Genomic DNA, 14,394 nt, shown 5'->3' on the forward strand with positions numbered 1-14,394 from the left:
TGGATGTGTTTTGGAATTAACAGTTGCGACCGTGCTTTTCTAGTCCCCTGGACACGGGGGATTGCTGGGGACAGTGTGTGAGGTGAGGGTGTGCTGACCTTGTGAAAACTTTGGGAACGTGCTCCAAGACTGGAAGTTTGGCAACCTGTGACGTGTTTGGTGTGAAGGGAAGTGCTACAGAACGTGGTGTCACCTTTCACAGTTGGCAGCACCTGGTGCATGTTCTTCACATGTGGCTGAGCTCCAAACGGGGCAAAGGAAAGGGCCCTCATGGTGTGTTCATCTTATGTCTTTTAGAATGGTCAGAAACTCCTGCTTTAGCAAAGTTCTTGAAGAAAAATATGGCATTAAATCAAAGTGCTGTAGCGATTGCTTTGTTGCCTTTGATCCAGGAAAAAAATTGAATTAATTTACATGCAGCGAACACAGGACACTCTCCATCGTTGATTTGTCCTCACCTGTTTGAGAAGCAGTTCCACAGTGCCAGAAACCAGCAAGAACAGTAAATAGTTTTAAGTAAATAGTGTCTCATAGAAGTCAAAAAATCAATGATACTCTGGTAGAATTGAGTGATAGAATTCAGTTTTATTTTTCAACATTAAACTTCGTGTGTCCACAGCTGCTGAGGATTGAAATGTGGTTGTGAGGAGCTGTCCAAGTGCTTTACAACAGCAAATCCCACTGTCCATTTTCAACAGGAATCTTTTTTAAACCTTGAGGAAAGAATTTCCTTCAACATTACCTTTCACATACACCTGTCTAACTTATGAAGGAGCTTCTCTAATAATTCATATTTCTGTGTCTGTCTGATTTGGCAGGTGGCTTTCAGCTGGGAAGGTGGATGTACTTTTGCTTAAGTTTAGAAATGAAACCCCAGTGTTTTGTTGGAGACAGGAGGTTTCTTGCTCATCCTGGTGAAGTGCAGCAAGTCATTGCAGGCTGGTGCCTAATGAGGCTTCAGTTTCTGGGATTTATTTTTCCTATTGCAATGTATTTTTTCACAGTGGGCATTTTTCTTGGCAGTGGAAACTGTAACAGAACACGTGTGTTCTGTGTCTCTCTTTAGCAACAGAAGTATTTGAGAATCGAGGGGTCTGTGTTCTTGTTAATGTTGAACTAAAATCTCACAGACTTTCTGTGTCCAAAAGGATGCACGTGGAGACAGGGTATTTAAAGGCTTTTTTAAAATAATGCCTCTTAAGTTTATGATATTCCTGGCAGTTTTCACAGATTCCTTTTGACCCAGCTGAGGAATGGTAGGTCGTGCAGCTTTAGTAAGCAAACAGGAGATCACATCTTTGAATAAATACACTAATTAGTCACTTTACCTGTTGTTGGCCAATGCATTTCCTTGCTGTTTCAGGCGTCACCTCTCTTGGGAGGAGCTGGGAGCTGGCCATTAACAGCAGCCCTTGTGGCACTCCATATGGCCAGGACAGTTTTGAGGAAACTGGACCTGGGCGTTGGTAACGGGGAGGGCAAATCTGTGCAAGTGCCTCATTGGCTAAAGCCTCCCAGACTGTGAGTCCTGTGCTTCCAGGTCTGTCCCCACACCCCAGCCGGCAGACAGGATGGCTGCAGAGCAAACAAACCTGCCCACAGCTGACTCTGACGTTTGTGTTGGCTTCCCTTTGCCTCCCCAGAGTGTCGCTGTGACAAGGACATGGACACGCGCAGCGGGTTCGCGATGTGCCTTCCCAACCTGACGCGGCCGCAGAGCTACCGCCTGGCCGAGCACCGGCCCCTGCTCTGCATCGAGATCAAGGTGGGGGGGAGAGGCTCCCCGGGGGGCTCCTTTGCCTTTTTTAGTACTTACTGGCCAGAGCAGTTCAAGGAGTGCAGCAGTGGGATAAGGCAGAGCTCGGTTTACACTGTGACCCCTCTTTTAAGTCCCAATCTTTCAAAACTTGGGAAATTCCCAGGTGTTACTAGGCTTTTCTGTAGGCCACAGCAGTTTTGTGTCCTTATTTATTAAAATAATTTATTTCTCTGAAATAACTGGGAGTAATATTCAGCTTTTAAGTGCTGGATTTTTTTTTAATTATTTTTTTAAATTTTCCTTTAACCGGAAAGATTTGCATCTTGTGTGTGCTTCTGTTTCTGTGGAGAGATACATTTATATTTACAGTCTTTTGTTTGTTTGTTTGTTTTAGCCAAAGTGTGGCTTCATTCCTTTCTCCAGCCATGTTTCACAGGAGATAAAGCACAAGGTGTGTCGTTACTGTATGCATCAGCATCTAAAGGTAATTATTGAGTCATCCTGCTTCCCCTTGGCTGGACTGGGCTTTATTTGCTGTTCCAGGCTTGGGTTCCTGTTAAAACTTGCTCAAATCCCTGATATGACTAAAGCTGGTAGGTGGATACACAGCTTGAGTTGCTGGGTGTGAATTTGTTTAGTGAGAGATGGAACAAGTTCTGTGGGAAGCTGGAAGCAAACAAACACAATATCAGTCTTTGGGGCCTGTGAACGCTGTGGTTGGGTAAAATCTGTTGTGGAACTTCCTTTCAGGATCAGCTCACCCAGTGCATTCTGTGACTTACAATAAACAGCCTGTAACAGGCACAGAGTTCACTGGACTTGTGTCCTTTGTGAGTGTGAAATGGGGTGACTGGGCCTCCCTGATTAATGTGATCTTCCCCCCTCTGTGAATGCACTTGGAGTGACTGGGAAAACGACCAGGAAGGCCCACAGTGGTCATGAATTTTGTGTTCAAAGAGGTTTAAGTGTCGTGGGACCTCTGAAGGGAGGATGTCAGTGCACACACCTGACTGTTACAGTAAGAGAGCAGTTATTCCAGGGACAGTGGGTAACAGCAGTGCTCTGGTTTTCCCCAGGTAGCAAACGGAAAATGGAAGCGACCCAGTAAATATTGCCCGTTGGATCTCTTCTCAGGGTAAGGATTCTGGTTTTTTGCCAAAAGGAATCTGTAACACAGGGGGGATTTTTGGCAGATTTTTCTCAGATTCCTTTGCCTTTTGCTGAGGTATTAAGGATAATCCATGCCTGCTTGTGTGACCTTTACAGTGAATATTTGTAGTGCTGTCTATTTACACCTATCTCAGGAATCAGAGCTGCTTATTAATGTGCCAGTGCCTTTTGCTGCATAACATTACAGCCAAGAACTGTTTGCTTTACTCAGATTTGAAGCTCACTTTGCCTTTGCACTGACCTCAGCTCACACCAGGTGTGAACATCCAAAGGCTGGGATAAAACATTCTTGGTTTTATTTTTTGTTTTCCCTAGAAACAAACAGAGAATGCACTTTGCTTTGAAGAGCTTATTACAGGAGGCACAGAACAACTTGAAAATATTTAAGGTAAACAGTTAAATCTCTACTTGCTTTTTTTTGCCTTGGCTTTTAAAACAATTTGCCTTCAGCATGTAAACAGTCAAGATCTTCAAACCTACCCAATCAGCACCTACCCATCAGTTCCATTTTTGGACCCCACCAAAAGAAGGAAACAGGAAAATTCTGAATTAGATTTCAGGTTAGGACAGATAAGTAATAATTTCCCAGAATTCATAGACTCATGGAATGTCCTGAGCTGGAGGGACCCACAAGGAGCATCAAAGTCCCACTCCTGGCCCTGCACAGGACACACCCCAACAATCCCAGCGTGTGCCTGAGAGCCTTGTCTAAATGTTCCTTGAGCTCTGGCAGCCTTGGGGTTGTGACCACTGCCCTGAGGAATTAAATTAGTCTAAAAGAATTGCTGAGGAACAACTAAGAGAAAAGGACTTTTAAGTCTGACCAAAGTTTTAAAAATTCAGGAGGAAGAAGATGGAGAACTTTGCATGTTGCTGCAAATATTTTGGTTTTAAATTCCTGTTGGAACTCTGATGCAGGCCAAATGCAGAGCAGGTCTCACTGGGGAAGGAAAAAGTTCCCTTTTCCATGGCATTTATGTAGAAAAAATATAAAGCAGTAACTTATGGCTTATGGAGATTTTCAGATTAATTCTAGGAAAGAAGACTCTGCAATTTATTTCCAGTATTAAATCAACTATTTGAATTACTTAAACTTCTGTGAACTGTCCTATTTTTTCTATTAGCACAGGTAACTATCACACCTTTTCTGTCCCCTTTCACAGCCTTCCCTTTGCCAGTCTGAATGGTAAAAGAAGGTTGTTTCACACGGTGCCTTTTCACTCCTGACATTATTCAGAAAGAAGTGATAGGAAAATGTGTCAAGTATCAGATCACTTGTATTTTTCTGATTCCTTACAGTTAATTAAGTTGGGAAAGTAGCACTTGGTTTAAATGGGGTTTTTGCTTCTCATTCAGAGGTTGTTACATGTGGAATCTGATTAAACTTAAGAGGGCAATTTGTAAGACTGGGCATGTCGTGTGTATTTGTATGGAGACTGTTAAGCTAAGAACACTTTTTTGTGCTTAAAATATTAAATCCAATGCTTTGAGTAGCTCAGTATGAAATACTTGATTTCATGAAGTGCCTAAAGACTCTTCATTTCCCCCCCCCCTTTCAGAATGGTGAACTAATTTATGGCTGTAAGGATGACCAGGACTGTGTCTCTGACTGGAACGAACTCGCTCGTCACTTAAAACCTTTCTTTTTCCCCTCCAACGGGCTGGTGAGTGGCCCCCACTGCACAAGGACAATTGTTAAAGAACTGATCCAGGTGATAACCATGACGCTGCTGAGTAGCACCGACACCTGCAGGGCAGGGGACATGAAGACAGTGCCCCTTTCACAAGGACGAAGCTACTGTGAAGCAAGTGCTTTCAACAAGGAGCTGGTTAGGAATGGTAAGGAAGAACTTCTCAAGCACTGGCAGCCATGGACTGCCCATGGAATCACTGAGTGCTTTGGGTTGAAGGGACCTTTACAGGCCACCTACTCCACCCCCCTGCCAAGGGCAGGGACACCTTCTGCTTCCACAGGTTGCTCAGGGCCTTGTCTGATGTAACGATGCAGATCTTTGTTTGCTTATGGATGCTGATGTGGGAATGCAAACAGTGGAGTTGTAGTGACATTTAAAAAACGAGTTCTGAGCTGTGTGGCTGGTAGATAATTGCCCTTAATGTGACGTTGGAGTGAGCACTTTCAGCACTGTGCCTAATGACAGGTAAAAAATAAATGCAGGAGGTGGTAGAGGAAAAATGGAAGAAAATACCAGTGTGAGCTGGTAACAATTGTAGGGATTCCAAACAGATGGGGAATTCTTATGCTGTATGTGATGAAGCTGGGCTGCTTTGGTTGCTGTGTTACATGACACCTGTTCTTGCCTTTCCCTCTCCTCCTGCCAGTCCTCACCAGCAAGGGCACAGCTCATGTTCTTCTACTGCTCTTCTGGTAAAAAGAGAGGTCTGAATACCAGAGGGGAAAGGAATGGGAAGTGAGAGTTGGGAAACTGTGAACAATGATAATTCCTCAGTGCATAAGTTCTGTGAAGCTCTAACTATTCAAGATGCTGCCAGTTACTCTAATTATACAAAAAACATGTTTCTCACTCTGCTTTTGAGGAAGACCTTTTTCACTACTGGTGGTTTGTTGTAGTGTTGGAGAAAGAGCTGTCTCACAGAACTTACAGCAAGTGCAAATCTCTTTATATTATTTAACAAAAAGACAGGACAGCTGAAATGCTGAATTACTTTCTGCCAGCAGTTGATACTGTTCAAAGTGAATTTGTAGTGGCTTCAGACTCAGATGAGAAATTTCTCTTGTGAACTCAAACAAGTAGATTGCAGGTTGGGTGTGTTTTGGTGTTTATTTTTTGGGGTAATTTGCAGAGCTGTACACCAGGCATTTTATTCTGCAGTTTAAATGTGTACCTGGCACTTCAGTGTTTGGAAACTGAAATGTTTCAACGTTTCCCCCTCCCTGGGTGTGACTGGACTAAAAGTATTTGGCCTTGTGTTGTGGACAAGCACATGTTCTGGCAAACTGAAGCAAAGAACACACTCGTGTCTGCCTTATTTTAAAATCCATTTTCTTCTAGGTAAACACAAATTGGAAAGCTCTGGCTTACCGAGGGGTTGTCTCCTTTATAAAACCCTTCAGGCTCAGATGCTTGACATGCTGGATATTGAAGGACTCTATCCTTTGTACAGTAGAGTTGAACAGTACTTGGAGGAATTTCCTGAAGAGAGGTAAGACTTGATGGCTTTTCCTTTTCAGTTCTGAGTAACCAGGTGTGCAGGCAAGACTGGCTCTGTCTTGTTATGTTGTACAACCTTCCTTCATGGCATTGCACATTCTGAATTTCTAACTTGAACTGCCAGATAACATAAAAGATCAGTTTTATTGTTGCAAGTTTTGGTGTCAGTCACTTTGGGCTGAATTTTTAAGTAATGATTACGGGAAGTTCACAACAGGTAGGAGAGAAAAATTCCCTTTTCCTGAGCAGTGCAGGTTGTGTATTTGCAGAAAGGTGCAGTGAAATGGGTGCTTGCTTTCTCCTGTCCCCAGTCCCTGCAGAGCTCGGAATGTCTGCATGGATAATGATGTTTTCACAGTCATTCTCAGGTCTCTATTGGCTTACCTACAACCTGCCCTTAAAATCCAATATTTGGCAGCAATCCAGCCTGTGCCTGAGGGTCCTGCAGAAGGTGTGGATCTGCTGTTGTCCATCCTGCCCTCCTGTGAGAACAGCTCCAAATGCCAGCTTGTGACCCACACCACAAGTGCTCAAATCATACTTGAGGCACAAGAAGCTTTATCTTATGGTATTTCTTGCCTGGGCATTGAAAGCTGCTCCACTTTTTCCTCAAACAAGGCTTGTTGGTGTAACAATAATTGCTACAAAAAGCTTTCCCTGGGCTGCTGTGCCTCGGCTGTGCCTCTGCTGCTGCTCACACGAGGGCACTCTGGCTTCACTGTGGAGTCACCGCTGCCGGTGCAGTTACACGGGAAACAAAGGATTTGGGAGTGTGTTCTTTGGGCTGCAGGGGGTCTGTGTGCTGCAAACCCCACTGTGAGGGGCTCAGCTCCTCAGCGGGGGTTTGGGGGTTTAACAGGGGAAGGAAGGAGGCCAAGCCACCCCCATGAGCACATGGTACAAAGCTGGGGCAGAGCAGGGCCCTGTCAGACATACCTATACTCCCAGTTGATCTTTTTATATATATATATATAAACTAATATATTATTATACATTCCTTATATATATATATTTCAGCAAGACTTCTGGGAGCTCCTGCAAACTGCTATAGATTTTGAAATGTACCCATTTTTTGCAAAAAAATACTGTCCTTGCAGTGATACACAGGTGGCAGTGGATTAAGAATGATTCATCTTTAAGAAAACCCCCACACAACCCCTAAACAGCAGCAAATCTTGAGTGAAATGAGAGTGACAGGGACTGGTTGGGATGTTGGTTGGCAGTGGGTCAATCTTTGGACGTATTTATCGGAGTTATGGTTGGGTTGTTCTGATCTGAGTGTCTGGGCTGCTGAAGAAAGATCACTCTGAAACCCAGTAAATCATCTTGGCTGTCTATAAATCTTCTTTTAACATTTATTTAGAAGTACATTACAGATAGATGGACCTTACAATGAGGCGTTCTATGAGAAGCTGCTGGATCTCTCCACGGAGGATGATGGGACAGTGGCCTTCGCCTTAACAAAGGTACTTCTGGGGAGGGTTGTTTGCTCTGTCAGTGTTAATTAACACCTGGCTCACTCTGGCAGCGTTAATTAACACTTGTCTCCCTGAAAGGGGTGGATAATGGATGGAGGCAGCACCACTGGCTCATCAGGATCTGGACAGTTAAAGTTCGCCCTTGTGCCAGGGTGCATCTCTACAGCAGAAGCAGTTTAAAAACAGATGTGTAGCACCAGTTCTTAAGAAAAAAATAAAGCTGTTTATTTGCTCTCTAGACTGAGGAAGCATTTTCATGAACTGGTGCTGGTTTGGCCAGCAGAAAATCATCTGTAGGAAATAAACATGGTTCTTATACAGGATGCTGCAAACCCCCCTGCTCCTGCCAACTGTCTGTTACAGAGATGATTTCCAGCTCTTACAGTGCCAACATCCCAGTACAGGGAGCACACTGGTGCCTTCTGTAAGGAACAGGATGCTTTACTGCAGGCAAACAGAAGCATAAGAGAAAATGTGCATTATTTCTCTGTTGCACAGGTGCAGCAGTACAGAATAGCCATGACTGCTAAAGACTGCTCCATCATGATTGCCCTTTCCCCCTGTCTGCAAGATGAATGGTAAGAGCTGCCTGTACCTGCTTTGGAATGGCTCCAGTTGTTTAGAAATTGGAGATGTTGTTTGCACAGTTCAGTCAACTCAGTAATTAAAAAAAGTGTGGGGGCTGGGGGGGGGGATGTGTCCAAATATTTGGCTGTGAACATATTAATAGAGTTCTGATTTGAGGCATTTAGAACCCATGTCTGTTTAAGTTGATCAAAAGGGTTAAGGTTTTATATTCATGCTCCTCTTGAACTTTGAATTGACTGTTTATAGTAGCTCTATGTGGCTTTAAACAGGTGCAGTTTTTCTGCCTCGGTGTCCTCATATGAAAGATCTTTCAAGCTGAGTTGCCTTTAATGGCCTAATTAGAGTAAAACCAAGGCAATAATCGAGAGGTGACATCTGTGGCTGTCAGGCAGGAGGCTTTGCTGCAGTGTCATCCATTTTGGCTTGTGTCAGCAGTCCTAGTCTGCAGGGGGGAGTTGGTTTACTAGACCCTTGTATTTTTGGAGAATATTGTTTTCTGCATGTGCCCTGCAGTTCTTGAGTGAAGTGTTGGTGATGGACATGAGTTGTGCAATGGCTGAGGTCAGAAATCCTCCATCCCTCAGCATGCTTGGACAGCAGTTCCCACACTGTTTTATTACCTTGAACCTAAGTAGGTGTTGCAGTGGCTCTTTCTGCTTTTGCCAGTTAATAAGGCTGTTGCTTTGTATGCACCACCTAGAAACAGCTTAGATTTACTAAATACAGAGGCACAGTAGTTGAGAGTAATGTTTGACTTCAGCTGTGTGGAAGCTGAAAGGAAAAGGACTGGAAGAGATCCCACCAAGTTCCCATTAGGACTGCTAAAGCTGGAGCTGTAGTTTCCTAAGTGCTGCATTAGCTGCAGTTTATTTTCTTGGGCTCCCATGAAAGTTCTAAGATAAACATTAGAGTCACTTTTGCAAGGGGACTTGAGACACATAAATTAAAAATCCTGGTTTCAGTGACTCAGATGTGCAATGTGGATTTGTTTTCCAGCTCTGAGCAAAGATCTGTGGTACTGGCATCCAAATCCAGATTCACCTTTTCTGTCTCTGTGCTGGACCTGGACCTGAAGCCCTATGAGAGCATTCCCCACCAGTACAAACTGGATGGGGAGATAGTCAACTATTACCTGAAGAATGTACAGGCCAAAGATGACCCTGTTATGTCCAACCTCTTCAAGGAGAATGAAGACTGCACATTAGTTCTCCATAAAGTGTAACCATTTCCTTGAGGTTATTTTTATTCAAACACATTAGAAAGTGAAAGAGTAATGGAATACAGTTATGGTGATTTTTTTTTTCTTTTCTATTGTGTTCAGTGCATTTTTCAGCTGTGAATGTTTTTGCTTTATGAAATGATTTCTAATGGGTGATGCCTTCTCAGAGCCCTGAGATAGCATTTGCTTAATGAATGTATTTAATGTGACAGAACAGGTAATGTGCCATACCTTGGAACTAGAGGACAGAGCAAATTAATACAAAAAGTCTACTTAGAATTGAAAGAGCACAGAATGAAAGGTTTCCTGAAGTATTGCACTAACATAGAAAGCCTAATTACTAACAAGAGAATTGCCTTGGAGCCTGTGCTTTGAGTCTCACTCATCCTTCCTAGAGGAGGGAATGCTCTGGCAAATCGTGATATAACATTTTAGCATTAATCCACTGAAAATACAACTGTGCAGTGGCTGATCTGTGAAACTGCCCTGTCACTGCAGAACACTTAAGTACTAAATGCATGGATTAGGAACACCAGGCTGCCTCCAGAAGTTTTGTGATCATCTTGTATCTACCTAAAGCTTCTGAAATTAAGTGCAAAGGGTTAAGGTAAACACCTCTGAGTTTTATGTCACAGCTGGGCTTAATTCTCCTGCCCTACTGGTTTTTATTGTCCCTACATGATATGCTGCTATTGGAGGTGAAACCACAGCTCGCTCTCACCTAATTTAAACTGAGCTACAAGAAGAATTTGTTCTGAGTTTTACAGATCATTTCAGGTCTTTCAGGTGGTGTCAGACATTGGCATTATTACACTGATGCCCCACAGCTGTGCAGGAGCAGCTGCTTTCAGGCTCCTTCATTTTAAGTGATGCAGAGAAAGGGTGACAGCATCTCATTTTCTGCCCTGAAGCTGCAGTGGGTCAGTCTTGTGACAAGGTGGGCTTGTATCACTGCTGCAGGGATTGTTGTGATGGCTTTACTTTGTAAGCAGTGATATGTGCAGCTGAAGTCTGGTGAGTGGCTGCAGTAAAGCCATCCTTGGGGAAGATCCCCAGTTGGAGACTGGGGATATATCCAAAACTGAGGGTACTATGATAAAATCCACAGCCCCTTTCCCCTCAGGGATTGCACACCCTGAAGGGTGCAGAGATGCTCCTCAGGCCACAGACTGTTACCTGGATCCAGCCTGTGCTCAGCAGTAATGTTGTCCAGAGCTGTGTGGGTTCCCTGCTAAAATCACATTTATATTGGGGTCTCGGTGTAATGTTTGAATTGTTCCACTTCACCTGAAATTCAGAAGGCCAACTCAGGACTCCCTGTACATTGGCACAACTCAAGGAGGAAATGTGAAACACAGAGTGACACCACTCCCACAGTGACAGAGACCTGGGCTGGCACTGCCAGCTTGGATCCACTGCCAGGTGGGACAGGGCCCGGAGCCGCTCTCCTGGAGGTGAGATGTGATACTGCAACAGTGCAATAACCTGGTAGCTCACAGGGGGAATAATCCTTTCTTTCCAAACAAAACCTGGGGGGAGAGAGAGCCACTTCTAAACCCAGAAACCCTCCAGCTGTTAGAAAGAGGAGGAAGGAAGGACCATCCACAGCTGGGAAGTTCCCAGGTTTTTATGCTGTAACTCTAAGCACATTTCATACACAAACAGAAGCCTCTGTGCTGAGCAAACAGTTTTGTTTTCAGGCAAGAAGGAGCTAAAGATGAACTGAACTAAAGGTTACACAAAACCAGCTAAGCCAGTTCCATGGCAGTGGATAAGTTGCAATGAGTTTTGCCTGTCTGCTGGACTCTAGACTTGAAATTAGCCTGGCCTTATCTAACACGAGATTTCCTTAGAGAGTTGCTGTTTGTCAGAACCCAATCTCTGGTGTGGCTCAGCTGTAGAGTTTGGCAGTTTTTCCTGACCCACTAGAACAGTGGGAGACTGTTTAAGTGATCAAACAGTGGATTGTTACATTTATGGCATTATAAAGATACTGTTGCTTCAGTTCTTGATTTCTCCAGTTTCCCCACTGCTGTACAGTGTTTTGCCATCCCTTGTGCTGGGGTGGCTCCAGCAGCTCTGGCCTTGGAAAGGAGTCTCTTACTGTCACTGGAGAGCCCAGAGTTTGTGGGTTTGGGCCCTTGGTTCCTGGAACTGTTACTCCCTCCCCAAGAAGGACCTGACTTCGGTTGTATCAGTTTGGGGTCGTTTGGTTGGGATGGAGAGAGCAGGAACTCTTGGAAAACACAGAGTTCCCACATGGGCTGATGGCACATCTGATGGAAGTGAAGGGAGAGGCAAGACATCTGTCTGATCCATTTTGTTTCTTCAGGGATGAATGTATGACATATGATGCTCTGGTAACATTACCTCCCAGAACTTCCCCCTGGAAGCAGGAACTGCTGCAGGGGGCAGGAGGTAACTCACCCACCTCTTCCCAGGAGGATAATGGGGCCTCTCTGGGGTAGTTTAAGCTGTCTCAACACTTCCACTGTGGAACAAAGTTACTTCAGACAGTTACACTTGGGGTTTTTTACCATTGTATGTCTTTGAAATCTTCACATTCTCTTCTTCCACCCTAATTTAAGGAGAAAGCTGTTTAACTCTTTGTTCTAGGAGTCTCTTACTGTTCTCTTGTCATTTTAAAATCACTGTACTTTTACAGAGCTGTGAAATGAAATGGATTTTTATGGACTTGATTTTGACAGTGCATGATCTTTTAACAATTTCCAGGTATCTAGAAAATGTTAAGAAGATAAACCACTCTGGTACATTAATGATTCAGAAAGATAAATTTATAATGAAATCACTCTGTACATGTAACTATTTTATTTGGCATTTTTGTATTTAAATGGCTGTATTTATTTTCATGTCATGACGATTTATATATAACGTGCCATAATTGTACAGATAGCATGTTTTATGAGTATGGTTTCTAAATGGAAAATAACTTAATGTTTATATTCAATAAAATTATAGACTGTGTAACACAATATCTTAATTAAAACTACTTTTGAAATTGCTACCTGCTGTAAGTAATGCTGTCCTTCATTCAAGCACCTTGATCAGGTTCTCCAAGGCTGCCTCGACCCCCAGGAGCAGCACCATGCTCCGGAAGCGGGCAGGGACACTCTCAACTCTTGTCATCTTCTGCTCCAGGACTGCAGGAAACACACAGCAGGGAAGGTTATTTTCCCAGAGCTGACCCAAGTGCTGGCAGGGGGTGAAGCACCTGCACACAGACACGGGGTGCAACCTTGGAAATCACACAGGGGGTGAAGAGCAGCTGCTGCTCAGTGGGGGTTTGTTTGCCTGGCTGGGCTCTGGGAGGGGGATTTCCGTGTTCTCTAAAGGGATGTTGGCCCAAAACAGGGCCTGCTGTTCTGCCTGGTGGCTCAGAACAGCCCCTGAAGTGACTGATGTTACCTTGCTCTGGGACTTTGGTCAGCAGGTCCAGGACAGGTGTAGTTGTCCCTTCTTCATCCAGATGGATCTTCCAAACAATCATCAATTCAAACCTGTACCAGGAGCACAGGAAGGTCAGTCCAGGGTTAACCAGGGCACTGTTTTTGGGGTTCCTGCAAAGCAGAAGCTGCAGCATTTGAGAGGCTCCTGCTCCTGCTCTCCATCAAAACTCACCTCATGTAATCCAACTCACCCATCTCTGGGTTTGGGAACGAGGAGCATTTAATTAACTGAGGGAAACCAGTAATCTGCTGACAAGGAAAGCTTCTGGGTACCTCCAAGCTTTCAGCCTCAAGGATTTTTAATCCTGGTTCTTGTCTTTGTCTCTTATGAATGGTTTGTTTGCACAGGACAGTGGGGCAGAGTAAGAGAGGAAGGCAAAGCAGAGCACTGAGTGTCCCCTGGCCCAGCCCCTCCTGTAACATCTTCACCCAGGGTCAGGTGCTGAGCTCAGACACAGGATAAGCACAGGAATGTTGTTCCAGAAGTGTTTGATAAATGGTGATGTGCTGGGTTTGGAATAAGGGTCACCCTGACATTGTTCATGGTGAATAATGCACAGGCAAACATCTGCCCAAAGCCTGCATTCCTGCATTTTGTGCTTTTATCTTTAAAAAAATAAATAATCTCAACCATCACCACTCCTGCCAGAATGGGTTTGGGTTGGTCCCTATTGCAAGGGACAAGATCACTGCACCATCCCAAGGCAATAGTGAGGCAGGAGGTTGGTCTGGAACAACATCCAGAGCAGATCTCCTGCTTTATAACAGCCCTTCTTCTTTACCTCATCTTTATTCCCCTCCAAGCCTAGAATTCCTTATGGAAGGTAAGGCTTTCCTGATCCAAAGCTGATCTGCACAAGTCACTGTGGGGAGGAAGCTCCTCTTTCTCAAATGTGATTTGTTAGCCTTTTGCCCCTTGATTGTTACAAATCCTTTGGGAATTTGTGCACAGCTTGTCCTGGAATTTTGCAAACAAATTCTTATGCCAGTCTGGTTTCTACCAACCCCCTGAAATGACTTGGAAGTTCTTGTGTTTCATGACTGTGGGTCAGAGGGAGTGTGTGTAATGGAACTGCCACCTGGTGACATGGAAACTGTTAAACAAAGCAGGTTATTCCCTAACCCTGATGGTCTAAGAACAATTCATTCCAACAACCCACAGTTAAAGCATTTAGTTTTAAATGGCAGGTTTGGCTGAACCAAGACAGCACCATCTCTTAGGGTTTATTTGCTAGTTCCACACGGAAATGTCACAGAGGGAGCTGTGCTCAAATTCCAGTTGTTTCCATATAAATTAAAGCATGTTGTAGCAGGATGTAAGAGGAGAAGGGAATGGTCTGATCCCTTCACAAAATAGTTATTTTTCTTGGCCCTGACAGAATTCCCGACAATGATAATTATATTGTTTTACATGTAACTTCAAGGATTTTTTTCTGTATTGGAAACCCCAAACCTGCTGGAACACATCCCACAGGGAGCCCAAATCCCACAAGCCTGGTAGAGTAGTAATTCCATCATCTAA

At 44.1% G+C, this 14,394-nt stretch overlaps 2 protein-coding genes across 7 annotated transcripts in view; one reads left to right on the top strand and one right to left on the bottom strand.

Moving 5' to 3' along the window:
* IPPK (inositol-pentakisphosphate 2-kinase) overlaps positions 1 to 11,394 on the top strand; it is a 28,830-nt gene extending 17,436 nt beyond the window's left edge. For all 6 annotated transcript variants that reach the window (XM_051793181.1, XM_051793186.1, XM_051793182.1 and 3 more), the window contains exons 5-13: positions 1,644 to 1,765; positions 2,154 to 2,243; positions 2,836 to 2,894; positions 3,245 to 3,317; positions 4,489 to 4,768; positions 5,962 to 6,112; positions 7,484 to 7,586; positions 8,097 to 8,176; positions 9,183 to 11,394. In XM_051793181.1, coding sequence (XP_051649141.1) covers positions 1,644 to 1,765; positions 2,154 to 2,243; positions 2,836 to 2,894; positions 3,245 to 3,317; positions 4,489 to 4,768; positions 5,962 to 6,112; positions 7,484 to 7,586; positions 8,097 to 8,176; positions 9,183 to 9,408 — 1,184 coding nt within the window. In that variant the 3' untranslated portion in view covers positions 9,409 to 11,394. The remainder of the gene's footprint in view (positions 1 to 1,643; positions 1,766 to 2,153; positions 2,244 to 2,835; positions 2,895 to 3,244; positions 3,318 to 4,488; positions 4,769 to 5,961; positions 6,113 to 7,483; positions 7,587 to 8,096; positions 8,177 to 9,182) is intronic.
* A 788-nt stretch (positions 11,395 to 12,182) lies between these two features.
* Positions 12,183 to 14,394, bottom strand: part of CENPP (centromere protein P) — a 125,374-nt gene continuing 123,162 nt past the window's right edge. The window contains exons 7-8 of the mRNA XM_051793200.1: positions 12,832 to 12,923; positions 12,183 to 12,566 (exon numbers count right to left, since the gene is read on the bottom strand). Of these exons, the coding sequence (XP_051649160.1) occupies positions 12,454 to 12,566; positions 12,832 to 12,923 (205 nt within the window). The 3' untranslated portion in view covers positions 12,183 to 12,453. The remainder of the gene's footprint in view (positions 12,567 to 12,831; positions 12,924 to 14,394) is intronic.

Source organism: Manacus candei, unplaced genomic scaffold (genome assembly GCF_025592945.1).
Source record: "Manacus candei isolate 608988 ecotype Guabito, Panama unplaced genomic scaffold, ASM2559294v1 h1tg000036l, whole genome shotgun sequence".
In the NCBI taxonomy this organism is placed as follows: domain Eukaryota; kingdom Metazoa; phylum Chordata; class Aves; order Passeriformes; family Pipridae; genus Manacus; species Manacus candei.